The sequence below is a fragment of the Cryptomeria japonica genome, chromosome 3, assembly GCF_030272615.1.
Source record: "Cryptomeria japonica chromosome 3, Sugi_1.0, whole genome shotgun sequence".
Classification (NCBI taxonomy): Eukaryota; Viridiplantae; Streptophyta; class Pinopsida; order Cupressales; family Cupressaceae; genus Cryptomeria; species Cryptomeria japonica.
In genome coordinates this window covers 194518245-194545998 of record NC_081407.1, presented here as the reverse complement: position 1 = coordinate 194545998, position 27754 = coordinate 194518245, and the positions used below count along the sequence as shown (strand labels likewise).

At 38.4% G+C, this 27754-nt stretch overlaps 1 protein-coding gene across 3 annotated transcripts in view; it reads left to right on the top strand.

Annotated features, from left to right (window-relative positions):
• The window catches only part of LOC131035058 (2-dehydro-3-deoxyphosphooctonate aldolase 1), a 172793-nt gene that overhangs the window by 101072 nt on the left and 43967 nt on the right, over window positions 1-27754 (top strand). For all 3 annotated transcript variants that reach the window (XM_057966678.2, XM_057966679.2, XM_057966680.2), the window contains one exon: window positions 8975-9033. In XM_057966678.2, the coding sequence (XP_057822661.2) occupies window positions 8975-9033 (59 nt within the window). The remainder of the gene's footprint in view (window positions 1-8974; window positions 9034-27754) is intronic.

The following is a 27754-nucleotide window of genomic DNA, read 5'->3' as shown; positions in this document are numbered from 1 at the left end:
ACTTCCCCCAGGGTGACCATGGTTGTTCAAACAGAAACTGCTTCTCATTTGCTCGCATCTGCTACTGAAGGAGAGTTGATGGCTTTACCTCCATGGCTTAGTTCTTTTACCCCGAAAAGGAAGAAGCAAAAAATCTCACCTGATGCCTTTGATTATCAACAACTTAGACAATCTAGGCCCAAGGTTGCTAAAAAGGCCAAGACAATCTCAAGAGTAACTGTTGACAACAACAAGATGAAGGTGGCTGAAATTGTTGAACCTCTTGTAGATAAGCCACTTGAAGAGATGTCAACTGCTGATTACAGGGTTACAAGTATAGAATTGGGCAAACAAATGCATGAAGTGGTTAAACATGATGCCCAGTATTCTATAGCCTCACTAGTACAACGGTATGATGAACTTTTAGCAAAGAAAGATAAGCTAGAAGTGGAGAACCAACAACTTGTTGCAGCTGTTCATAAAATTACAAAACCTGCTGTTGAAGGGAGCAATCCTACAAGTTCTTCCGATTCCCAAGAACCGATTTGTGGAGTTGAGAGAGCTGCCTAGAAAGTACAAGCATTGGATTCTTGAGTGCATCAACTTCATGATCTATGTGCACAAGTGTTGAAAGACATTTTTCAAATGATGTCTAAGTTGGAGGCCATTGAAGAGAAATTGAATCATACCTCTGACACTTTCAGACAGAATTTGGAAAGGATTGAAGATAGTTTGACAATCTGGCGCACCATGCCCCAACAACAGTTGAACGTTCTTCAGGAGCATGCCATTATTTCTTCTAGGGTCATGTACTTGGAATTTGAAGAGCTTCTGGAGAATAAAGCCCTTGTTCTCAAATCCCTCATTGAGGAGATTGATGATGCAATGAGATTGCGGGGTGAAGTATTTCAAGGTATTGTTTCCCATTGTGAGAAGGCTTCTTGCAACATAATGAGTCAGAATGGAGAGTTGATACCAGATGAAGAAGTTCTTGTAGATCTACAGATGAGGATTCATAATGAATGGAGGAGCGAACAATTCTCAGCTGCTTCAATTCAGGCTCTGATGAAACATCAAACCTTTTTGCATGAAATCCAGTCCATCTTAGAGAAGAACAACTCCATGCTTCTTCGATGTCATGATACCATTGTGAAGACCTTGGTTGTTGCCAAGAACACCCACGAACCGAATCCCGCCGAGCTACGAATGATCATCCAGAAGTTCGAAGGATTCATGTCTTCACATACTGCAGCTTAAGTGTTTTTCAACACTTAGATGTATTTTTCCAGATTTGTAATCTTTTAGTTGTAGTTTTTCTTTTGACAAGTTGCATGTAAAAGCCTTTTGTAAATTGCAAGTTAAGTCTTTACTTGCACTTTTGTAATTATATGTAAGGCAACTACAACTTGAGTTCAGTTAGGACTGTAGTTGGAATAAGTCTTAGTTAGTTATTGAATAAGTTGTTGCTTGAAAATTTTGTACACTTGGGGAAATATACAAAATTGTGGTTTCAACCACAGTGTGTGAATAAAACTCTCCTAATTAAGGGAAGGCTCCCCCTATCTACAAACTAAACTAATCTAATATGGGTGGGACATCAGTCTTTCTTCTTCTTTAAAAAAAAACTATACTCTTTTCTCTTCATAGAAAAGTAATAGCAATTGGAAATAAATAACAACAAATACAAAAATGAGACTTTTTTGTAGGAATTTTGGAACAAAAAGGGAAGCAAAGTTTCCATGAAGGCACAAAGACCTCTGTCACTTCCTCGGGACGGGAAAATAGAAAGAAAGCTCAAAGTCTTCAACTATCTATTCTCCTATCAACTTTTTTAGATGATTTTCTACTAACTAAGCACAATATGTAGTAGCTCAAAGTCTAACTACATGATGCACTTCAACTCACATGCACAAGTCTTAAAATAAGAAGTAGCACAAAGTCTACAAGTTATCTTCCCACTTTAGCTTTGCACACTAGTTTCAGATATGGTAAGCAGCTCAAAGTCTGCAAGACCAAATTTGAAAACCAAACATATAACTCTAAATACAATTAGCAGCTCAAAGTCTGCAAGATTGAATTTAAATCCCTCTTTCACAATAAAACAAAACTCACAATCAACTCTAGAAAATGCCGTCACATAACAACTTGAATTGGCACAAAGTCTCAACACAACTTGCCTCTTTTATTGAAAGCAATCTGATTTACATCTAAGCTCAAAGTCTTAGAGTGCACATACAAACTGACAGAATTTTGTTGCATTGCCAAAAGATAAAGATTACAATAGACCCCTCAAGTATTTATAGAAGAGGAGTCTTGAGAAAAAGGTGGGAGGATCCCAACTAACTTGAGAAATTCTCTCAACCACCAAGACTTATTCAATAACTAACTATGACTTATTCCAACTATAGTCTTAATTGAACACAACTTGTAGTTGCTTTACATGTAATTGCTTTACATGTAATTGCAAAAGCGCAAGTAATGAGTTAACTTGCGAATACAAAGTTATTTTTTTACATGTAACTTGTCAAAACAAAATTACAAATGCATAACTAAAACTATTCCATGTGTCTAAAGACACGACTCTAACTGCATCATCCTTTGTCTGTGATGATCTTCATGTCGCTTCAAGATGCTAGAACTTGAAGTATTCTGGGTCAGTGAAGGCATCTTGAACCAGAACGAGAATTTGCATCCTTAATGATCTTTGTGTCCTTGGCCAACGAACTTCAACCTTATCTTCTTGCTTGGGGTAGTACTAGCTTTTCAAGAGGGAAAAGGCTGTCTTCCTCTTTTCATGTCATGACCATCTTTGTGTTGGAAGCATTATATGCTCTCAACCATGAATTGTTGTTGTACCTCTTCTTTGTATCGTCCTCCAATCTTGAAATCTTCTTGCAAAATAAGGCCCATGCCTTAATCCATTGATTTAGTAGATCGTGTGTGCAAACAAGACTGACATGTGAAGGGATAAATTGATGCAAAAATGGGCTCATAGGTGAATTTCAGGTTCTAGAAGCTGCATTACATGTGTGGGGAAAACAAGAGCATTAACTTGCAATTGTGGAGAACAAACATGCAACTTCATATGTGTAATGGGTAACTACAAGTTTGCACTTGTAATTGGACCTTTAAAACTCATTTTCAAGTGTTTTTTGAGTGCATTTTGGACCAATTTCGGGTTCTGGATGGCTGACCGCAGGTAGACTTTAAACGGGGAAAATGAATGAAGGTGTGAAATGAGTGGATGAAATGGTGGGAATAGGGATCTTGACATGAGGGAAATGAAGCTTATGACCAAAAACAGCAAGTGCGGATGGTTATGAATGGATTTTTGAAGAACTTTTCCATGTTGATCATATGAAAAATGGGAAGAACTTTTACTTGTAATCAAGTTTTAAAAACCCGATTTTGGAAAAACAAGCTTTGTCCAACTTTGAAACTTGGAATTTCACCAAAAGATGGTTAAGATTTTTCAACCAAAGGGGTAGATCAACTATTTTCATCTTACATGCAATCGGGTTTTTAAATCTCGAATGCAAGTAAAGAGGGAAAATGGGGAAAGACAATGCAATTTACAAACTTGGAACAAAGGGGAAAATCTCTCATGAAACTGATTTTAGGCAAGAACAAAACAAAACATATAACTATCACGAAGAGAAAGAATCTCTTATAGACAAAAGAAGAAGATTCAAACCCTAACCACGTTTTTGAAAAAACACCATATGTATCAAAATGCCCATTAAAAGCATGAAGAATCGGTCAAGTAAAGCACCCAACCTCCACGCCTAGGCAAGACAAGCCAAAACGATTTAGGAAAGACAAGATTCATGGCATTTGAAGAAGTAAAACATGGCATTTTCAAAAACGTTTTTTGCTATTAAAACGCCTTGAAACCAGCAAATAAATCCACCAAATGGCATGAGAAGAGTTTCAAAATGCATAAAAATACCAAGGAATCCAAAACGCCTTCTATCTCCCAAAAAATTGCTTCTAATCTCCAACAAAATCGCCTAACTTAGCTGGTCGGGTTTTTGGGAGTAAATGACAAGTTTCATTTTACATGTAATAGTGAAAATCGGGTTTTAATTCCCATATTACAAGTTTAAAATGTTACTTTTCTCTCAAAAAGGCAAAATCGGGTTTTAGAAATCTAAATGCAAGTTTAAAATTCCTCTATTTACATTTTACGGAGCAAATTGGGTTTTTCGAACACAATAGCAAGTTTAAAATGTCATTTTATTCCATTTCTAAGCAAAATCTGGTTTTGGAGAGAGATATGCAAGTTATAAATAGCTTGTAAAGGGAAAATAAAATCCCTTCAACAAGTTTTAATAACTTAACACATGTAATAGGGGAATAAAATCTCCATTACAAGCAAAAGACATTAAAATAGGGGTTTTACAAAAGAATTACAAGTGACTTTTAAATATGCAATTTAAAATTAACTTGTAACTTATCCAAAAAATCCCTATTTAGACTTAAAAAGTCAAAAAGCATCAAGGGGAAAATAAAAAGTAAGTTACAAGTTCTTTTTTCAATAAAGTGCACTTGTAATTAGCCAAAAATTTCTCTACAAAGACTAAAACAAAGAAAATAATTAAAACTTGCAATTCAAGGAAAATTTCCCACTTGCAGTCATGGAGAAAAAACCCGAAATTGAAGGAATGACATAGCAAACGAACCCATAATGCGATGAAATTTGAAACATGGTTCGAGGATGGACTGAGGATTAATCCAGTTGAAGGGTGAAGAAAATTTTTGCCTCGAGAAGCAAGCCATAGAGTAAAATCTTCAACCTGCAGTGACTGTTTTGAAACCCGAAATTGCACAAAAAGCTAGGAAAAGGAAGACCAAAATTCACCAAAACTTGGACAATGATGGCAAAGACACCCCCCAATGATTTGACACTATCAAATGTGAGTTTTGTACCTCGTAAAATGTGCCTTGGGGACAAAAATGACACTTTTTAGGCAAAAATTTGTAGGGGTTGTCACATTTTTGAGAATCCAAAAATGAGGACAACATAAGTCTTAGTCTTTGAGAGAATCCCTCAAGTTAGTAAGGATCCTCCCACCTTTTTCTCAAGGCTCCTCTTCTATGAAGGCTACTCTTCTATAAATACTTGAGGGGTCTATTGTAATCTTTATCTTTTGGAAAGCAAGCAAAAACTCTGCCAAATTTGCAGCAGAGAAGTCTTTGAGCTTGTATGTGTAAATTGAAGAATTGAAAGGAATAGAAGAAAATTGCTCAAGCTTTGAGTCTTTGTGCTACATTCTTGAGTTTGTGTTCCATATTACTTTTTTTGCAAGTGTTTCTTTGAGAACTTAATCGAATTTGATTTGCAGTCTTTGAGCTGCAAGTATTGGAGATTAATTTAGTTAAAGTAGAAGTTCTATTGGGAAAAAGCTGTAAGACTTTGTGCTTACACCTGTTCTTAACAGAGTTTAGAAGTAAGTAGATTTTATGAGAAATAGTTGTGAGTCTTTGAGCTCACACTTGATCTTGCTGTCTTGCGTAGAAAGAATAAGATATTTCAGTCTTTGTGCTGTTATAATTTGTTCTTAATAAAATTAGTATAGAAAAGGGTAGATATGACTTCACATAATCAAGACTTTGAGCTTGATATTGTTGTCCCGTCCCGAAGGAAGTCTTTGAGATTTCAGGAAACTTCATTTCCTTTCTCTCATTTCATTCCGAAAGTTATTACTGCTGTTTTATATGAAATCACTATCACTTTTTTGTGAAGAGAAAAGGATATTGTCTTTCTTGAAAGAAGAAGAAAGACTGTTGTCCCATCCTATTTTATTTTTAAAGTTGTAGTTAGATAAGGGGGTTTGCCTTCCCTTAATTAGGAGAGTTTTACTCACACATTGGGGTTGAAACCACAAGTTTGTATATTTCCCCAAATGTACAAAATTTTCAACCGACAATTATTGTCTTGTATCACTTTATTACTATGGTATAATGACCTTTAATGGTCTTGTATGCTATTAACCTTGTTTGTTGTGGAGCCTTATCAGTCTTCAAGTGGGAGATTGTTGATATGTGGCGACTGATCAGCAAAGTACTGTACACTCAGCACGTATCCTCGCCGGGGTCCGGGGTCGGGCCGGGCCCCGGGAACGCGAGCGGTAGCCCTCTGCGGATGAAAACTGACATTGTTGATTTTTTGGACGTTTTTGAAAATTAGTATTAGCTGCTAATTTTTTGGACGTTTTTGTTGATGAAAACCAACATTGTAATAAAACCCTAAAAAGGCCGACTTTGTTTGTTGCCCTAAAAACACATGTTATAAGTGGCTGGGATGCTTAAGGCATTGCGAGGTTGATGTACTGTTTTTGTTGGATAATAAGAAAGATTGGACGGCTGTGTATGGTGGACATAACCCATTCTGGGTGAACCACGTTAAATCTTTGTGTTATCTGTGTCCTGTTTTATTCCTTTATCTTTTGTATTTAGATCTGCATATAATTGTTAGTTCATATTTGCTTCGGATCTGCTTGAAACCCTAACAAACCTGTCCATCGATTAGTGGCCTATAGCCTTTTACGATTTCTTTGACATAGATTTCATTTGACATACAATTCCTTTCTCAGGTACCAGTACTAATACGACTATTTTTGAAAATAGGAGACAGGTATTTGGAGACACCATTTTTTTTCAATATAATTTGTCACATGAAACATGAAACAATATACTATTGTAGTACCAATTTTTGGCACATGCTGACTTCACCTCATGATTCAATTTTCTATTCCATGTAGTACCTTTCAATGAAGGTTTCCCACCAGGAGTGATATGAAGAACAAAAGATACTAAACCTAACAGTGAAAACCAGTTCACATACTAGAAAATGGATTTATTATGCATAAATTTGACATACATGGTGACGATAGAAACACTACTTTCAAATGAAGACTGTATGTATATATTCTAAAACTATTATTTACTTTGAGAAATAAAAACGTACAAATTGAAAATCTATGCATGCCTTTCAAATTTGTTTGGTGTGATTGTTAAAGCAAATGATTACAGCCATTGGTTTTGGTAATAAACATCTATTATATCTGCTGTGACCTCAATTGAGCAAGGCATTTATTTCTAATTGTAGATTGGATGCTTTGACCTCAATTGAGCAAAACATTTATTTCTAATTGTAGGTGGGACTAAACTTCTTCTCTGTTTGAAATTATTTGTATGATGTTTATGCTCAGAAGTAAATTCTGTAGAACCTTGAGCAAACAAGATAGAGTGAAATAGGTACATATGTTTACATTGCAAATGCATATCCAATCCATGAAAGAATGTGGGAGGTAACTAGCTTTGTTGTATGTGATGATGTTCCAAAATTACCGAAGTTATAAAACTTTGCTTGGATAAAGCATTTCCTGAACACTTTGATGTATTAAATTTAATGGGGAAGCTAAGAGATATTTTTTATAGAATGTAAATTGCGTTTAATATTCTTATCAAGAATCGACAAGAATTTTATGGTTTAAATGACACACTCGCCGAAAACTTGGCGAGTGGCAAAAACTCGCCGAGTTTTTGCCAAAAACTCGCCGAGTTTTTGCCAAAAACTCGGCGAGTTTAAAAAAAAAACTCGCCCGCGTTAGCATAACAGCCGAAAATGGCAAAAAATACATGCATTTTTTGTTTTTCGATATGGTTTTGGGCTAAGAAGGGGGAAAATCACTTGGAAGGGCCACGCCGAGAGCCCACTATGCCCTCAAGTAATCTCCGAGTTTTTGGTCTTTCCGTCAGAATTCATATATGTATTATAACATTTAAGTATAAGAAAGAAGAAAGATATAAGGATATAACTTAAAGTATATGTGACATTTCCTCATATCTTTCTTCTTTCTTATACTTTAAGTTATATTCCATATATACTTTCAGGATGTTTGAGAGTGGTTTCGGACCTCCAGGAGTTATAATGCAAAATCTAGTTTTTGAAGGATTCTTCAATTTTCCAGACTTAGTCAAATTTCAGGATCCTTCGGCGATGCCCCTTGACCCCAACTTGGGGGTGCTGCCCCCAAACCCCCGTCGAAAAATATAGGGGGAAACTGCGCTGATGGAAGTAGGGAAAATTCAACCTCCGAATCTGATTAGGCTCCATATAACAACATAATTAGCATTGAAGAAATCCTGGTATTATACATTTTAGAGTTGAAAGTTTGAAACTATGAGTATGAATGATGAAATTTCAAATATGATGAAAGTTTGAAACTAGTTTTAGCTAGAGCTGGGAAGAGGAAGTTGTATTTACTTTTGGTTTTACAAAAACTATTTACTATTTTGCTTCCAGCCATCAGCATTTCTCATGAGGATGCGATTTTGTAGACACTTTGCATTTAAATATATCTAGAATTAGCTTGTTTCTTTTGTGTTATCATTTATTGACTCATTGGATGCATCTTCTCATTAAATTTTGTAAAAAAAATGCATTTTTTATTAAAATTAAGCGTGTTTTTACGTTGCCGAGTTTTTCGCCGAGTTTTTCCGAGTTTTTCTCGAGTTTTCGCCGAGTTTTTTTCTCAGGGGCTTGGCGAGTCGAGCCAAGTCGCGAGTAGTTCAACTATGGTTTAACCAATGTTTTGGGATCTCTACTCAAAAGATTATCACTTCAAAATAATGTCGATTCTAATAGCATTAATTATCAAATTTGTAACAACATGTTTTGCTTGGTAGAGAATATTTAACACTATGCATTTGGCATATTTGGAATGTAGCTTGTGTAAAGTATTGAGAGGGCTTTAGAGCTTTATCATTAATAATACTAAACATTAATTTATTCTATTTTAAAGTTTTATTTTTTTTGAGCTTACGTTTTTCATGAACATTCTATACAGCTTATGACTTCTAACTCTCATGCTAACTTCATTATGCTTGTGGCTTTTGCATGCCAAGCATTTCAATGAAATTGTTACATGTAGCACTCACATAATTATTGTACTCATATGGCAATATCTTTTGGGATTTTTATATACAGATGACTTAATTGTTGATCCTCGCAATTTGGAGTGGTTACGGGAAGCAAATTGTCCTGTTGTAAGTATAATCCTTCCCATGTTTGGGTCCTTCTTCTAGGCAGCATTTCCTGTTTTTTCTTCATGTCTCAAGATGTTATAGGAATATCCTTGTTTTACAATAGCATTACTTGTAAATTCTATTAGTGATTTGGGCAAATAAAAAGTCAATTAGCCTGGCGAAATATAGCTTTTATGGGTGCATGCTTCTTGAGATGTCTTATAATCAATTGTATTGCTGATTGGTCATTTACTATGTTTATTGCAAATTCCTTTTTAATTCTTATATAATTTGACCACGTATGTATATCATGCTTCTTATGGATGGGTATATAACACATTTTAGCACTGATCTCTACTTCTTGAACAACAATACATCAAATAAACTAAAATGTAGGCATTAATGATTGTTACTTAGGTTATTTTCTGGGCTTGTTTTTCAAGATATTTGAAGAATTAAAACACTTCTTTCTAAATAAATTCATAACAAATAGTTTCTTGTCTTGTAGAAGAAAGTAGCTTTGATATGGAATTGTTTCTTCGTGCATACATGTATTGAAAGCAAATATATCTATTCATCTGGCTAGAGTGTAAAGGAATCCTAATAAGACATCAAGATGGTAAAAGGAGCAAGGACTAAAGTATAACTATTACTAAGCCTATTATGGCAATCCTCAATGAGTGCTATTTGGCATTCATCGCTGACATTTTTTTCCAAAGTTTGTCTTACAAATTAATCAATCCAAGTGATTTTTTCTATCCAATATGGTGTCATGGTAGCGGCATACAAGTTAGATAATTTACCAAACCACTTTTTTATGTGGAAGAGAGCTTAAGTTGTATTGATTTACTAAGTGACAACATTCCTATAGGGATGAAACATGTCTTTACAAGTTTGAACTGTATCATATGGAGGAGCCAAAATTCACCTCCTTTCATCTTAATGATGTAGATCACATGGTGTGATCCAAAATGGCGATTCAAAAGCTTGCACTATTTTCCAAAAGTCTTGTTTCTTAGAATGTCCTCGCCAAGTTCTCATAGGAGAGCAACATTTGTTATTGCATGATAGCTTCGGTAAGATAAATGATTGAATGAGAGATAAATGAAGTCTCTCATTCAATCATTTATCCTATCGATAAACTATGATGAAAAACGTCAAGCTATTGTTCCTTCATTTGATGATCATTCTTCATTTATATATGTTCAATCTACTTGTAAAGTTCGATTCATTCTTAACTATCGATAATCATCTCATAGCATAGAATACCGATTGACATCGGTTTACATTATAACGTATGCACCCCGATTAATATCGGTTATCATATTAACTGTGATCACCGATTATCATCGGGCTAACCAATGTATTCCGATTAATATCGGTTGATGCATTAAGCGGTGAACATTGATGATTATCGGGATTAACTAGTATACACCGATTGGTATCGGGTGGTTAATTAAGTAGACACCGATTGGTATCGGGTGGTAAATTAAGCATACACCGATTGGTATCGGGTGGTTAGTTAAGTATACACCGATTGGTATCGGGTGGTTAGTTAAGTATACACCGATTGATAAATGATATGATAAGTTAAAGGGTGCGATCAAGTAATGTCTTGATCGATCATGTCTAAAAGATCATCAATCAATGATGTGCAACATCATTGAGGCTGAACCATCCAGCATAGAAGAAGCTATGAACCAACAAGCATGTAAGTTAGCTATGGACGAAGAGTATCAATCCATCATCAAGAATGATGTCTGGGATGTTGTGCCTAGACCTAAAAGTAAGTCTGTTGTTTCTTCCAAATGGTTGTTTAAAATTAAACATGCTGCTGATGGTAGTATAGAGAAATATAAAGCTAGATTTGTAGCTCGTGGTTTTTCTCAAAAGGAAGGCATAGATTATGAAGAAACATTTGCTCCTGTTGCTAGATATACTTCTATTAGAACTATTATAGCTATTGCTGCAGCGAAAGGTTGGAAATTACATCAAATGGATGTAAAGACTGCCTTCCTTAATGGTGTTATTGAGGAAGAAGTCTATATTGAACAACCTGAAGGTTATGAGATTCATGATAGAGAGACTCGTGTGCAGATTGAAGAAAGCTCTCTATGGCCTCAAGCAAGCTCCTAGAGCTTGGTATGAAAGAATTGATAAGTACTTAGTTAGTTTAGGATTTTATAAGAATGATGTTGATCCTAACATTTACTTTAAAGTATTTAATTGTGAAATGCTAATTCTGGTTTTATATGCTGATGATTTATTTCTAACTGGTGAAGATAGTATCATCATTAGGTGTAAGAAAGAATTAGCTACTGAATTTGAAATGAAGGATTTAGGTCTAATGCATTACTTTCTAGGGTTAGAAGTTTGGCAAAGACCTAATGAAATTATTCTAAGTCAAGGTAAATACACTATTGATATATTGAAAAGTTTTGCAATGATGGATTGTAAACCTATGTCTACTCCTATGGAAACTAACTTGAAGAAGTTGAGTATTTCTGCAGCTAACTCTGATTTTGCAGATCCTTTAGAGTACAGGCAGTTGATTGGATCCTTGATGTATCTAGTCAACACTAGACCAGACATTTGCTATGCAGTGAGTGCACTTAGCCAATTCATGAACCAGCCAAAGCATGTTCACTTGGTGGTAGCCAAGCACATCCTGAGATACTTGCGTGGAACAATTGGCTATGGGCTGAAGTATCCAATCATCACAGTAATCAATTTGGAAGGCTACTCTGAGTCTGATTGGGCTGGAAGTGTTACTTACAGGAAAAACACTTCAGGAATCTGTTTCAGCGGGTTCCGCCATGATCTCTTGGGCCAGTAGGAAATAGTCCTCAGTTGCATTAAGTACTCAAATGTGGCAACTAGAGAAGCAGTTTGGCTTCGCAAGCTTCTTGCTAGGTTGTTTGGACAACCTTGGGAATCCACTGTTATTTATTGTGATAATCAGAGTTGTATTAAAATGTCTAACAATCCCATGTTTCATGACAGATCAAAACATGTGGAAACTCATTATCACTATGTTCGTGATATGGCACAAAGAGGTGCCATCCAGCTGAAATATATCAGCACTGATGAACAGGTTTCAGATGTTCTCACCAAGCCTCTAGCTCGAGTGAAGTTTGAGTACTTCAGAGAGAAGCTTGGAATTGTGGAGAACACAACATTGATTGAGAGGGAGTCTCAATCTCAGTAATGCAATTTAGTTTGCATCCTCCACCCTCTACGGACAATGCAAGGTGGAGTCACCCTCTGCGGGCAATGCAAGGTGACAATATTTCCTTCTCTGGGAGAAGGTTGAGGTGAAAGACCTCTTCCACCCTCTACGGGCAATGTAATGTGGATCCATCCTCTGCGGGCAATGTAAGATGGGAAGTTTTGTTGGTTTCTAGCAAGTCACCCTTCATCCTCCGCGAACAATGTAAGATGAAGAGGTTCATGATGTATTATTACAATATGTGATAGCTTGTTATAATCCTCTCTAGCTAAGAGGGAGTGTTGAAAATGGATAGCTAAGTTCGGATTATATTTTAATGATGCCTAGTGGCAATTAAAATATTAATCATATTGTAATAAGGTTAAGCGATTACATGTCTAATAGGGCTGGGCCCAAAATGTAACGTGAAAGTCATCTTAATAAGTTATTGGGCTAGATCCAAATGTAGCGTGATAAAGCATTACAATGTGTCATTGGGCTGGGCCCAAAATGTAACATGCAAGAGCAATTAACAACTATTGGGCTGGACCCAAATGTCCAACGTGGGAATATACAATAATAATATATTATTATTCATGCAAGCCGACCTGAGGGTAATTAGCGCCTAAGGTTGATATATAATACTCCAAGATGAAGTCATTTGAAGACACAACACATTCATATGTTCCTATCTGCTCTCCTAGCAATGATTCTCTCTAATGCGAACTTGTGCAAGGCGATTATGCAAGGTTGAATATAGCGAAGTTGTCAAAGTTCATCTCAAGGTATCTTGTGCAAATCAGATCCAAACTTTTGCTGCTTCACCTTATCATCTGCTGTTAATGAAGGGCTCTATCCATGTAATGTTCCCTTGCCAATGTACGACAATATTGAGAGTGTTTGGGTGTGACCGTACGGTGAAGGTGAGGGCGTACGGTGGAGGAATGGCATACGGTGGGAGGTAAGGCGTACGGTGGAGGAATGGTGTACGGTGGGAGGTATGGCGTACGGTGGGCGTACGGTGGGAGGAATGGCGTACGGTGGGCGTACAGTGCAGGAATGTCTTACGGTGGGGGGTAAGGCGTACGATGGGAGGTAAGGTGCATGGTAGGCGTATGGTGGGCGTACGGTGGAAGGTAAGGCGTATGGTGTGCTCCAGTGAATGTGCAGTGAAGGGTTGATCTTCCGTAAGCAATAAATTATGAATGTATCGGATTAACAAATATGCAAATGGAGTGATAAACAATGATGAGATTCAAGATTTGCCAAATCCGGAATGAGTACAAATAAACAGAATAGGGTGAGGGGTGAATCTCACCGAAACTACAAATACCAAATAGGGAGGGTCTTTCACCTCCAAAATGGCGGATACCAGAACTCCAACAGGAATTCGCACAGGAGAACAAAATATCAAAATTCGCATACCTACAACAATGACTAACTCGGCCATATATATGGGCTCCGGGAAGTTTCCCGAAGGGTTACAAACGGGCCGACACCAAAAAGTTTATAACTAACTAATTAATTAAAGGGGCCCGAAATATATTATGAAGTACGGGGCCGTACAATAAATTATTTAAATGGACTATTTAATTATATCGAGGACATTACAGTCCTCCCGGCCCAAAAATTGCTTGCCCTCAAGCAATTGCAAACTCCGATGCTCCCCGATCTGTTCACTCTCCTAGATGATGTCATCATGTCTGAAGATTGCCTCCATCCATCTTGCCGAAATTTCCCTCACGCGGCCATTGGACATTCCCCTTAGTACCACCTTCTTGCCATTCACTTCGAATGAGAATTCCATCCTCTTGAAGCTTTGTGTGTACTGGTCGAGGGTCTCCATCCATTGGATGCCCAAGATGGCATCTGTATCATCCAAATCAATCACGAAGAAATCATCTGTCACTGTGTAGTTTCCCATGGTGATGCTGAGTTGTGGAACCAGATGAGTACATGACAATAGATTTCCTCCCGCTATCTTTACTTCGAACCCCTCATGCTCCTCTGTATGCAAACCCCTCTTGGTGACGAGCGATGAGTTGATAGAGTTGAGAGTGGCCCCACTGTCCAACATGACTATGACCTGTTGCCCTTGGACTGTGCCCTGAACCCGAAACACACTACACTCAGGAGTGTTGGTTAGGGCGGTGTTGTGACCATTTCACACATCGCCCCATTAAAATGGGGACCCCCTCTTTTTTGCTTTTGTTTTTCTTCTTCTTCTCTCTGCTTTTAGGATTTTGAGTAAGTGAGTGAGTCATCTGGACTAGGGTTAAGCCTTAAGAGTTGCCTTTTGGTATTTTTAGGCCGAGTCCAGTCTAATTTTGAAAGATTATTAAGCATCCTCCTGAAGATTGCAATTTTGAAATAGCTTGAGTCTGTCAGGAAGTCAAGTATGTCTCAGGATGGGTCCAGTTAAGATTTTGAGGGCAAATTCAAGTTAGGTCTAAGGGTTAGCATTTTAATGATGGAATTATACATTTTGTCCGGGCAAACTCTAACCAAATTTTGGAAGCAAGGTAACCGATTCCTGGACTTGAAGACGACCTAACCCTGCATGATGAAGTGATTTGAAGACCTAATTTTTTGATATTTTGGCTTATAAGGGCAAAATCGCTCCTGTCCCTCTCTCAGGGACTAGGGCGAAAGTGATATTTTATGCATCTTGGTTATTGACTTGTTTTAATTGTTTTATGCAGGGTCGCCAGGGGATATGATCAAACGTGAATTGAAGATTTTGAAGATTTTGAAGACTCAAAATGACAAGTTTTTAAAGTTTAAGACCAAATCGCTCCTGTCCTTCACTGAAGGACCAGGGCGAAATGGTTTTCTTAGATCATTTTGGGCCTTGGTTGATCGAACTGAAGCATCAAGGACGCAATGAAGGATGAAATGAGCATAAAGGAGTATCCAGACTTTGTTGTTGGCAACAAAAGATTGAACTTTGGGCCTAGCAAGACAAGTTCGCTCCTGTCCCTCACCCAGGGACCAGAGCGATTTTTTCTCAAACACACCTTCTTGGACGTTTTTGGATTTGGGCTCTTGTTCATAGCTTGCAAAATGGTGGTATTTTCCCCAGCAAAGGAAATTTGAGATGAAAATTATAAAGATTTGACCTTAAGGACCAAAATCGCTCCTGTCCCTCACTGAAGGACCGGAGCTTGTTTTTCAAAGTTGCACTGTTCTTGCAGGATCAAGACAATTTTATGATTGGAAGAGATCAAGGAGGGCATGTCTTGTCCATTGAATATAATTTGAGTAATCGACAAGCAAGGAAATATGTTAAGATGACAAAATCGCTCCTGTCCCTCATTGAAGGACTGGAGCTTGAATTCCAAGTTTGCCTTATCCTTGCAAGATTTAAATGATTTCGCGATTTGAGAAGGACAAGGAAAGTATGTTTTGCTCATTGAATATAACTTGAAAGGACCACAATGGAGAAAATCGATCCAAATTGGCAAAATCGCTCCTGTCCCTCTCTCAGGGACCAAGGCGATTTTTTAAAGGAGGCTCCTGTCCCTCTCCCAGGGACCAGAGCGATTTTCTCTAGAGACAAGTTTTTGGCAAAGGAAAAGCAAGTTTTTCGTTTGAGATGAGTAAAGGAAGGCATAATCGATCCATTGAAGATAATTTTGAAAGATTGCAAAACACAAGTGGAGTCCAAATTGGCCAAGGCGCTCCTGTCCCTCTCCCAGGGACCAGGGCGAAAAATGCATTATCAAGTCTTCCCTTCCAAATTTGGTAGAATCCAGGCCAAGGCACATGATAGCGATGATATTTGGAATGCTTCAAAGGGGAATGAAGTTGCAAAAAACCACAAAACTCGATGAAATTGGCTAAGGCGCTCCTGTCCCTCACTAAGGGACCAGAGCGAAATCTTCAAATTTGCCTGATTGCCTAACATTTTGGAGTGCTACTTTCGTTTGCAAGACTCAAGATGGATTAAGGAACAATGCTTTACGCCTTGAAGATAATTAGATATTGATATGATTAAGGATTTGTGCCATGGACTAAAGATCGCTCCTGTCCTTCACTGGAGGACCAGGGCGATTTCTATAGAATCAATCATTCCTTTCCAAAACCACGTCAAGGCGAGATGATGCAAAGTGAGAAATGTCTTTAGGAAGATAATGAACAAGGAATTAACCTCAAAATTGACAATTTTAAGCTCAATAGCAAAAAATCGCTCCTGTCCTTCACTGAAGGACCAGGGCGAATATCCTTGGAAGAGCTCATCTGGTATTGGAGAAACGAGTTTGGCATGCATAAAACAAACAAGGAAGATCATTGATTGCCCTGCAACATGAATTGGCGATTGGAAAAGACAAGAACCAAGAGCAAAGGGTGGGATCGCTCCTGTCCCTCACCAAGGGACTAGGGCGAAAATATTTTAAGATACACTCCTTCCAAAGATGGAATAAATCAAACTCAAGATTCCAAGCGAAAAGGCCATTTTGGACGTCCAGGATAAAACTTTGAACGCTAAAAGCAGGAAATGCAAGGCCAAAGATAAAAGGGCGCTCTTGTCCCTCTCCCAGGGACCAGAGCGATGTTGTTGATGTCCCAAATACCTCCCATGCTTAGGCGCCAATATTTTTTGAATTACATTAAATGCCAAATTCGCTAAAAGGCTTAAAATATTTTAATTAAATTGGCATTTAATAAGTTCGCATAAGGCATTTAATAATTACTTTAGGCCTTTAAAAAATCGAAATTTTTAATTGCAAAGGCATTTAAATTAATTATTATTAAATTAAATAAAAAAAGAGAGCGCTTGGGATGTTATTTTAATATTTTTATAAAGGTCGGCCTCCTCTTTTATTTATTTTAGGCTTATTTTCCAAGTCGGCCTATGGGAATTGCAATGCATGAGCGCCTATATAAGAAAGGTATTCTGGAAGCATTTTAATCCATCATTCAATCATTGTTTAAATGCGATTTGGAGAAGTGCGAATTTCAATCCAAGAAGAAGTGCGAATTTCAATCCAAGAAGGAGTGCGAACTTTGTTGGAGGTTAGAAGTGGAGCGAGTTTTCCTCAAGGCATTGAAGACCCAAAGGGTGGTGAAGTTGATGAAGGAGGCGCATTTGCTAGAAGACTTCGATCTTCATTTTGCCTAGCGAATTTCTTAATTTTTGCATCGTTTTTAGAGCTAGTTCTCAAAGAGAGGTATGGCAAGATCTCCCTTGTTCAAATTTTGAAATTTTGAATTTCCAATTGCATCGTCATATTTAGGAAATGATAATTCAAAGATTTATCATGAAGTTTCCTAAATTCAAAACTTAAACTTAATCTATATTTCTACATTCCAAGGTATATTGCTCATTATGAAATGTTGTGTAGGTGTCAAGATGGTGACCCCAAAGGCGGGAGCATCCACCAGTCGTCCAACCCTCATGAAGGAAGATCAAAGGAATGAAGAAATGGAGACCAAGATCGTGTCAAAGTGGAGCAATATTGGAGATACTAGCTTGGGAAACTTCAGTGTGAAGAAGTTTCGAGAGGTCCCTTATATTGGAAAGCCATCACCTGTCGCAAGGAGAATAATTGAAAGTGGCATTATCAAGGCGGCCGGCTTCCCTCTAGCAATCCAGTGCCATGAGCTGATGATTGAGTGTGCTCGCCATTATGACCCACAGTCAAGATCGATCGTGTCCAAGGAAGGAAACACTTTGGCTTACCTTTCAGATGAGGCTATCAGTGAAGCTCTTCATCTACCGGAACATAAAGATATGATTTACAAAAGCTTGGAAGGAGCTAGATCCATGTACGAAGATGATCCAGACACTTGCTTGAGCATCATCAACAAGAATTGGTTACTCAAAAGTCGTCCTCGCCTGAGCAAGATTCCCAACACACCACATAGGATCGACTTCCAGGAGGAGTACAGAGATTTGATAACCTTACTCAATTGAGTTACAGGGGCTCCTCAAGCCTTCTATTTTGAGAAGTGGATGTTCTTCTTCATCCAAGTGATAGTTCAAGGAAAAGGAACAATTCATTGGGCTAGAATCATTAGCCATTGCTTGGACGTACAGTTGAGAAGACTGAAGGCTACCAAATCCTGCCACATGAGCTCGTACATCATGTATGCCTTGATCAGGAGTTTTGAATATGCAGGACTGCCTCACAGAGGAGCGATTGGAAGAGGACCTGGAGAAGTCAGAGTTTGTGACTCTTATGCTCATTTGCATCATCCACTAGGAAGCAACTACAAGTTAGTCAATGATACCTTCACAATGAACATCACCAGGACACTGCAAGGCGGGATTCATAATCGGTTATCTCAGGAGGCACAAGAACTTGTAAAGAGGTATGGTGCTTGGTTTATCCAATTCCAGAAGTTTACATATATTAGAGTTCATGGGTGTCCTTCACCTCCATATATGTTGCCAAGATATCCGACAGACAGGATAGTACTACTTGAGGTGACTAGGCAACTGGCAGTTTATGCAAAGGCATTCAGACATAGGCATGGAAATGGAATTCCTGTACCTATCATACTAGGAAATTCAGTTGAGGTATGTCCTAATGCTCCAGCTTTAGATGATGCAGAAAGAGAGTTGGCCTTATATTCATTTTCATTCTTTTCATTGAGGGAGAATTTTGATCCTTATGGGTATATAGAAGAGACAGTTGGTAGAAAATACAAGCATGAATGTCAGGTAGAAGACTTTTGGATGAATCTCTCAGATGATTTAGAAGTGAAAAGAAAGATGCATTCCAGATTGCCTTTGGATTTTATCAGGAAATGCAAAGTTTACAGAGTGGCCGATCAAGCTCAGGACAGTGGCAGGCACCTCCAGTCATCCTATGATAGAGAGGACAAGGCAGTAAAGATAGATTGGAATGAACCTGAGGTTGTGGACTTAAAGGCTTTGATGGCCCCAGTTTTGTCCTGTACTCGCAGATGGGTTGATGTGCAACATCAAAAGTTGAGAGAGCAGAATATATCAATGACTTTTACTTTGGAGGAAAGGTCGGTAGAAGGAGGAGCCAGCGCAAGTGAAGGCCATCCTCATCCTAGAAGCACAAGCGAAGGCAATCCTCACCCCAGAAGCGTAAGTGAAGGCAATCCTCATCCTAGAGGTGCGAAGAGGAAAGAAAGACTTGAGAAAAGAGAATCTTCCAAGAAGAAGCAAGAGGCCAATCGAGATCGCTCATCCGGCACATCTTCTCGACAAGAGAAGAGGACACTTGAAGTGGAGGAATCTATGGAATCAATGGTTCAGAATGATAAACATGAAGAAGGACAGGCATCTCAACGTTCATCAAGTCAATCTCCCTAGGTCAATGAGCTACATGAAGACAAGAATGATGATGAAGCGACGTCTCCTCTCCGGAAAGAAGAGCCACTACCTAAAGAAATACAAGTTAGAGAGACAAGGTCCGCCATTCCAGATTGGTTGAAAGATCGAAGACGAAGATAATGTGATTGATTTAGATAGCCTTGTTGGAAATTCTTAGGGAGTAACAGAAAAGAAGAAGGCCACCAAAATGTCCAAGATGATCAGAGATGAGACAGGGTCCAGGAAGTTGCAGATAGCTACACCGGCAGTGGACAAGTACGAAGGTGAAATCCTTGCAGAGGAATATGATGTAGAAACCGTTGAGCTTGGTCCACTCACCACCGAGCAGGCATTGGATGAGGCAACTGATTCATTTGAGGCGCTTAAAGATAAACTTAAGGAAGAAATGGAAAAGAATAGAAAACTTGAGAGAGAGGTCGGTGCTTGGAGAGGCTACTTTAGCCACCTCAGTCAGCCTTTGGGACGTCAGGATCCAGCAGTATCTCCTGTGCAAGCACTTCCCCTTGAATCAGTTGGTGATGCAGAGAAAGTTAAGAGCTTGGTCCAGCTTATGAGCTCTTGGATTGACAAATCCCATACAGTTGCCATTGAGTTTGCAACAAGAATGATGCAGACCATTCATCGGGCTATCCAGGTCCTTGAGATCATCCACAACCTAATGATAACAGTAGCCGCCTTTGCTCATACTAAAGATGTTATCATTCCTGTTCTTCAAGTAATCAGGCAAACACCAAGGAAGACCTTAGCACAAGAAAAGATAATGGATGGAGGAGCTCATAATTTACTCCAGTGGTCTACTTTACTCCAGATGAAGGAAGTTCTTTCCAAGGACACCAACGCCAAATGCAATCAAGTGGAGGAGGTCATCCATCCAATCCAGGACAAGGTGTTTGGGGTTTTATGTACTATTCTTGGCAGAAGGATCGAAGTTGAGACAGATGTGGATCTTCAAGAGTTGGAAGAAAGGGTCAAGGTCATCTTTTGCAAAGATGAGAATGTTATTACAGATGAACAAAGAGATCAAATGTTTGCTACTATGCTCCTGATTGAGAAAATCAAGGAACTCGAACCTGAATGGGACGCAGCTCTTCTCAAGGCCTTTGATCAGATTATTCACTTGGAGGAACGAATGAGGAATCTTCCCGAGATTCCTATTGCTGAGATTGAGGGTATCGTGTCCAGATTCATTGCATATGCTAAAAAGGAGCATTGGAAAGGGAATAAGGTTCTAGAAGAGAGGTTGTTATAGATGACATGGCACCTTAATTATCATTGGTCTATGTTTCCTAGATTTTTGTGCCAAATTAAATATTTGGCTATGCATTTAATATTGTTCAATAAAAAAGGAACTTTTGTAATAAAACCCTAATTAGGGTTTACGTGTCAGAATCTCAGCCATTGATCTTCTTTTGATCTAGGCCGTTCATTGTAATCGAGGATGCTATATATACCCTCATTCATTTTCATTTTTAATTAATTAGAAATAGTGAGCAATAAGAAATAGTTAGAAGTTTAGAGCTTTTGGAGAGAAGAAAGTTATTTTGTAGCAAGATTGAGTTTTGAAGAAAGAATTTCAAGCAATTGTTGTCTATTTTGGCTTTGAGATCAATAAAATATTGAAGTTATGGTGTTTTATTGCATTTATTGTGGCTATCTTCATGGTTGTTTGTTTTCTTGAATCATTCTCAGTCGAAGTAGTATTTAAGTTTGAAGGACTAAGTGTTGGGCTTGATTTTGGTGAGATTCACGTTCCAAACCACTAGCTTCTTACTGACAGTAGGAACGTCTTGTGTGGTCAACTGGAGAGACTTGAATTACTTAAACCTTCAATCGTCATTGAGCTTTGGATATGTGCCTTTGTGGTAGTGTCTATGATCCTTGATGAATTGAAAAATCATTTGTTACCTTAGAAGATTGCATCAATTTCAGTTGGGTTGTTATTTCATGGCAATATTGAAATTGGTAGAATCTTACCAAGTCTAGCCTTCATTGGGTCATTCTTAGGATTAGATTAGAATTTATCCCTTGCAAACTCTACCTTTTGATCTTTTTGAGAACTTATTAGTTTAGGGAAATCTTGTTCCTACAGCTCGGAGGACGTAAGGCCCCTTGATGAAACAGCATTCACAATGACCACTGGTGCTTATCCACACGTAGAGACCCTACATAAAAGAACATTGGAGTCACCCTGATTGATCCTTTTTTGCGACATCTTCAGCAATCAGAGGCTTTATTCAAGAGAGGATAAGGTACCCTTGGGTATTTTATTCTGTGTATGATTGTGTACAAAATACACGTCAATAGGCAGCAATGGTACTTCCCCTACGAACCAGTGTGGAGATTCTCTCTACATGATCTATGTTTTCTTTAGCCTCCCCCGTGCTTTGCTGACCATATTCCTCATTCTCTTCTTCGCTGTTGGACACCACTTCAATCGCTAAGCATCGGTGTCCTGGTCCCCACGACTCCTTGCAAGTAAAGCAGAGTTTCCTTCTCCTGAGTTCCTGCCTTGTGGCTTCATCTAATGATGGCTTCCTCAGGGCTAGGGGTGGTTTGTCATGTGAGTAACTCTCGGAGGAAGAAGATGAGGTTGCCATGTCACGCGCCTTCTTAATCGCTTCAGAGAGTGTTGGGATTGAACCCTTTCACCCAACCTTTCAGTGGTTCCATCAACCCGTCCATGAACAAGACCACCAATCTCCGCTCTGAGATGTCTGTTACCAACATGGATAGTCTCTGGAATTCTGTGATGTAACTATCCACAGGCCCCAACTGCTTTAGTTGCGCCAACTCCTTGAAATTGAGCTATGGATCCTCCCCGTCAAATCGATCTATGAGCTCCTCGGTGAACTCCACATAGGAGGTTATCTGGTCATGGCCGAGAGTGACCATTCCATGATGCCACCATTCATGCGCGACCCCTTCCAGGTGGGGTGTTGCAAACTTTATAGCTTCATCTTTAGGCATCGGGTTGAGTTGGAAGTAGGTATCTGCTTTTTGAACCCAGGCTTGTGCCGAGGTTGCTCCGGTCCCACCAAAGGATGACAGGTTGATCTTGCCAACCTTCCGCTTGATGTCATTGTTATAGTGTCCATGATAGCCCCGACTTCTGCCGCCCGAGTATTTCATCTGGAGCTCAACATAATCCTTGAAGGATATGTCCCCCTCAAACTTTGCATCCCTCCAATCTTGGTTCAACTGTGCTTGCATCTCCTAGAAGGTGGGTTCTTTCTCCCCACGGGGTGCTTCTGATTTCTGAGGAAAAGTCGGCATCAGTGGCCGTGTATGCGAGCGTTGGACGTTTGACCTTCTCGTGACTGAATCATCGCCTTGCCCATTTTGTTCTCCATTCGTTTTTCCCAAGGCTAATTGTCGTAAGGTTCCCTCCATGATTTGTTGTCGTTGCTCCCCTTTGATTATGGTGTCGTTGAGCCAAGCTTGGCTTTTGGTTAGCTTCCTTAATAGTACCATGACTTCTCTTGCAAGATCATGTAGTTCCCCCATTCGATCAGCCGAATGGTACCTCCTTCGGGTGTACACTTGCATCCACTATACGGCAGGTTGGCAAGATCACAAGCTTAGATACCACTGTAATGTTCCCTTGCCAATGTACGGCAATATTGAGAGCGTGTGGGTGTGACCGTATGGTGAAGGTGAGGGCGTACGGTTACGGTGGGAGGTAAGGCGTACGGTTACGGTGGGCGTACGGTGAGAGGTAAGGCGTACGGTTACGGTAAGGCGTACGGTGGGCATACGGTGGAGGAATGGCATACGGTGGGACGTAAGGCGTACGGTGGAGGAATGGCGTATGGTGGGAGGTAAAGTGTAATGTCCCCTTTTCTAGGTGACATGAGATGAGCAGGGTTGACCTACCATTCGAGTTAGCATAGGTCAATGACATGGTTAGGGGACTCATTCTGAGGGTCATGGAGCTTTGCAGGGGCTCTGTGAGCCATTTTGGACCTTCAGACGGCAGTTCCTATTTTTTAGGGCGATTCCCTACTTTTTAGGAGGTTGTGGCAGTTTCCATATTTGAGGTTCCACGGGACCATACCATGGTTTCAGTTTCAGGAAGATTGGGTGTGTTTCCTAGTTTCTAGGAGTATCCCTAGATTTTAGGGATGGGACTGCCAGTTGGCCCATCTTGTCCGGCAATAGGCACAGACAGGTGACAAAGTCAGATTCATGTTTGGTTGGTTATTTTGGGCTATTATTGGATCTATGGAAATATTTTAATATATTTAAATATTTCCTAAGTTAGCGATTAAATAAATTAAAATAAAGCTATGTATATAGCCATTTCGGAGTAATAAGGGGTTTTTGGCTTCATCTGGTTTGATATGCCTATGTGTTATAGCTCGTTGGAAAGGTCTTGAACTTTGCTACATGATTCTCACCTCCCGGAGTCTTTTTGGATGCTTGAAGCTATTTATTCGCAATAAGTGATATTTTTCTATAGTTTGACTCCATAATTGGGAAAGTGTCACTTTAATTATAAAGCACAAGCTTTATTATTCTTTAGGGTTCGACTTGCAAAGGGAAAGGAGTTATAAGGAGATGAAAACCTAATTGATAGCATCTTTGATCATTTTGAAACTTGCGAATTTGGGAATTGCTCTGGAAGAGTGATTTTGGTCTGGGACGTAAACCCCAGGTCTGAACTTGCTGGGACGTAGCCCTCAGCAAGAGTTGACAATGGATTTATCCAGGATTGCACAAAGATTGTCAGAGGTAGAAGACACATCTTCTTGGCCTGAAGATTTAGCGTGCATATTGGGGGTTTCAACAGGGTGGCTGGTCTATTTCAGCTGGCACGTGATTTGCAGCAGCTTCCACGCCTCCTTTGCAACCACGCCTTGTTTGTATGTTGGCTTGAAGGGTTGTATTCAGCTTATTTGGTCTTCCTTGTTCGTTGCCAGTAATATTCCTCCATCTGGCATCAATCCAGATTGAGAACAACTCCAAATAAATGTATGGATTCTTGCTGAATACAAAACTAGGTTATTTGCCTGGTATGATTTGCAGTATTTTCAGATTGCTTAAGTGTTCTTATATATGAACATTGTTTACTGTTTTATTTCACAGTTGTTGCTATTTATCAATTACGTTACTTATAACATCAAAACCCAAAAAGAAACAATCCCTTTCTGCAACTTTTGTCTATTCTATAAGATCACCGGAAAATTACAAAAATATAGTATGTTTAATTAAGAATTTACAGCAGCAACAGCAAAAGGATCTATTTGGGATCTTTCCTAAGGCGTATGGTGTGCTCTAGTGAATGTGCGGTGAAGGGTTGATCTTCCGTAAGCAATAAATTTTGAATGTATCAGATTAACAAATATGCAACTGGAGTGATAGACAATGATGAGATTCAAGATTTGCCAAATCCGGAACGAGTACAAATATACAGAATAGGGTCAGGGGTGAATCTCACCGAAACTGCAAATACCAAATAGGGAGGGTCTTTCACCTCCGAAATGGTGGATACCAGAACTCCAACAGGAATTCGTACAAGAGAGAACAAAATATAAAAATTCGCATACCTACAACAATGACTAACTCGGCCATATATATGGGCTCCAGGAAGTTTCCTGAAGGGTTACAAATGGGCCGACACCAAAAAGTTTATAACTAACTAATTAATTAAAGGGGCCTGAAATATATTATGAAGTATGGGGCCGTACAATAAATTATTTAAATGGACTATTTAATTATATCGGGGACATTACAATCCATCACTGATTTCTTGAACTGCAATCTGAGATAAGTCTTGTAAACTATCCATATTTGAGATAATACATATCACATTTAAAGGCTGGGTTTTTCACCTCCAGGAGGGAGGTTTTCCCAAGGTATCGGTGTCTTGTGTTTTATTGCTATTACTGTTCTTGTGTCTTGTGTTTTATTACTGTTACTGCTTATACACAGTCTGATTATAATCAAATTGATTAAATTTACATCTGATTGCTTTAAATTCAACACAATCCACGTCATGTTTAACCTTGTTAATTATTATTGCATCTGAATTAAACAACCTCAATACTTCAAATATAAACAACATCATACCATGGAAAGCTGAACAGAGCTAGGGAGCTAATTGAAGTCAAAATAACTTTTACGATGATAAAGAAACGTTTGGTATATAAGTTCTACTTGTACAGCTGATCAACATCCACTATATTGGATATATATGGTCCATATTGGTTTATGAAAGCTTCTGAGATCTCTGTAATAAGGCTGTACCAGAATCAACATCAAAGAATTTATTGAAGATACAAAATATATAGTTTAGCCGCTGGTAATACTTTTGCAGAGATCACAGTAATCTAAACCACTGAGAAAGACCTCCTTATATGTCATAAGTATGGTAAAACCTTCCTATTTACAAACCCAGACAGTAACACATAGTAATGCAAGTAAGTGACTATTAGAACAATGCTGATTCATTTATAACTTCTGAATATAGTCAGCTGCAAGAATAGATAACAACATCATTCAGTCATTGTGATAGAAAACAGAGTGCTCATGTTCATTTTCTATTAGGAATAGAATGATAGGAGATAAGTCGGTGCTCAAAAATTGTTTGTGACAAAGGCGAAGGTTGTAATGAAGGTAAACAAGATCAATCAACCTTTGTATTGACAATCTGTTGCGCCTCTTGGAGTGTATGTGCTCAAATATACTCCAATTACCCTTGCATCCCAAAGCATTGCATGGTTGGATCAAGACATGAATTGTAATTCTTAGAAGGTTTGGCACCTTAGCACAAAACCTCTCTTACCATGCATCTAAAATGAGAAAAAAAACATTGCTCAACTTCAAGTTTCAACATTAACATTTTAAACTTAAAGCATACCCTTGAAAGACTTTCACTTGATTGTAATGTTGTGCAAAATTGGAATGTTGGATTCAAGAAATAGTTAGCTACATGTAAGTGCTTGTGAAGTTGATGGTGCTATCGAAGATCAATGGTATCCCATAGAGGACGATATTTATCCTTAACTCCACCATAGATGAATCAACTGGCCTCCTTGGTCCTATATATGCCTTCATATTTATAAACCGATGTTGATTCTCTTCCATTTTTAAACATTTACAATAAATAAGTACTATAAGGGATTTTGAAGGGAACAGTAAAATTATAGACAGATAAAAATATTATAAATGATAAACTAGTAGAATGAAAATATGAACTTACATCTATGATCTTCTTCACCAAAATTTGGAAGCTTTCCTAGTTGAAAACTTAGTCAAACACGTCAACACTAGCATTGGTCCTAGCATATGAAGATGTAGACCACTTCTTACTAATGAACATGCACATGAAGGCAACATTTGACTAGAACAAATGTTGCAATGTAATAAAGTTTGTCACAAAGCAAATTATTTTAGGATGAGTCAATTCACTCTTGTTCATGTATTTTCTTATTAAGTTGAGGACCCAAGCATGGTTGTATATATTTGCAAACATTTTTACCATGCTTCACACATGTTTTGACCCATGGGATTTTACAAAGATCCCCCAATATGAGGCCAAGACAATGAGCAAGACAAGAAGTTTAGAATATGGATGGGTGTAGAAGTCTATTTGCAATAACCCAATTTGTTGTATTGTCGATAACTATTTGCACAACGTACTTCTCACCCATCTTAGCCAAGACTTCCTCTAAAACCTTGCAAAGGAAATTAATATTTTTTGTTTTTCTTGAAGCATCAATGGATTTAAGGAAAATTGTGCCATTTAAGGAAGAAACAAGGAAATTAGAAATGCCAATGTTGATCAATACACCAAAATTTGAAACATTATCATCAAGTGAAATTTGATCTAAAAAGCACCAAACTCCATGCATATGCAGTGAAATATGTGAAGGAATTGTACAGGGCAAAGATGAATTTGGTCTCATATACGAAGGGGCTTTATGGCCACTTTCTCTATTTCTAACTCCAAAGCACGAGCATTATGACACCTCGACTCACTTAATGCCTACTTATTAAAATGGTGATAATAAAACACAATTGCAAATTTACATGATGGACAACACAATAAAAAACAGATAATAGATTCTGAATTCAATCAAATAATTTTACATTACATTGCATTATACGAAGGGGCTTTATGGCCACTTTCTCTATTTTTAACTCCAAAGCACGAGCATTATGACACCTCCACTCACTTAATGCCTACTTATTAAAATGGTGAGAATAAAACACAATTGCAA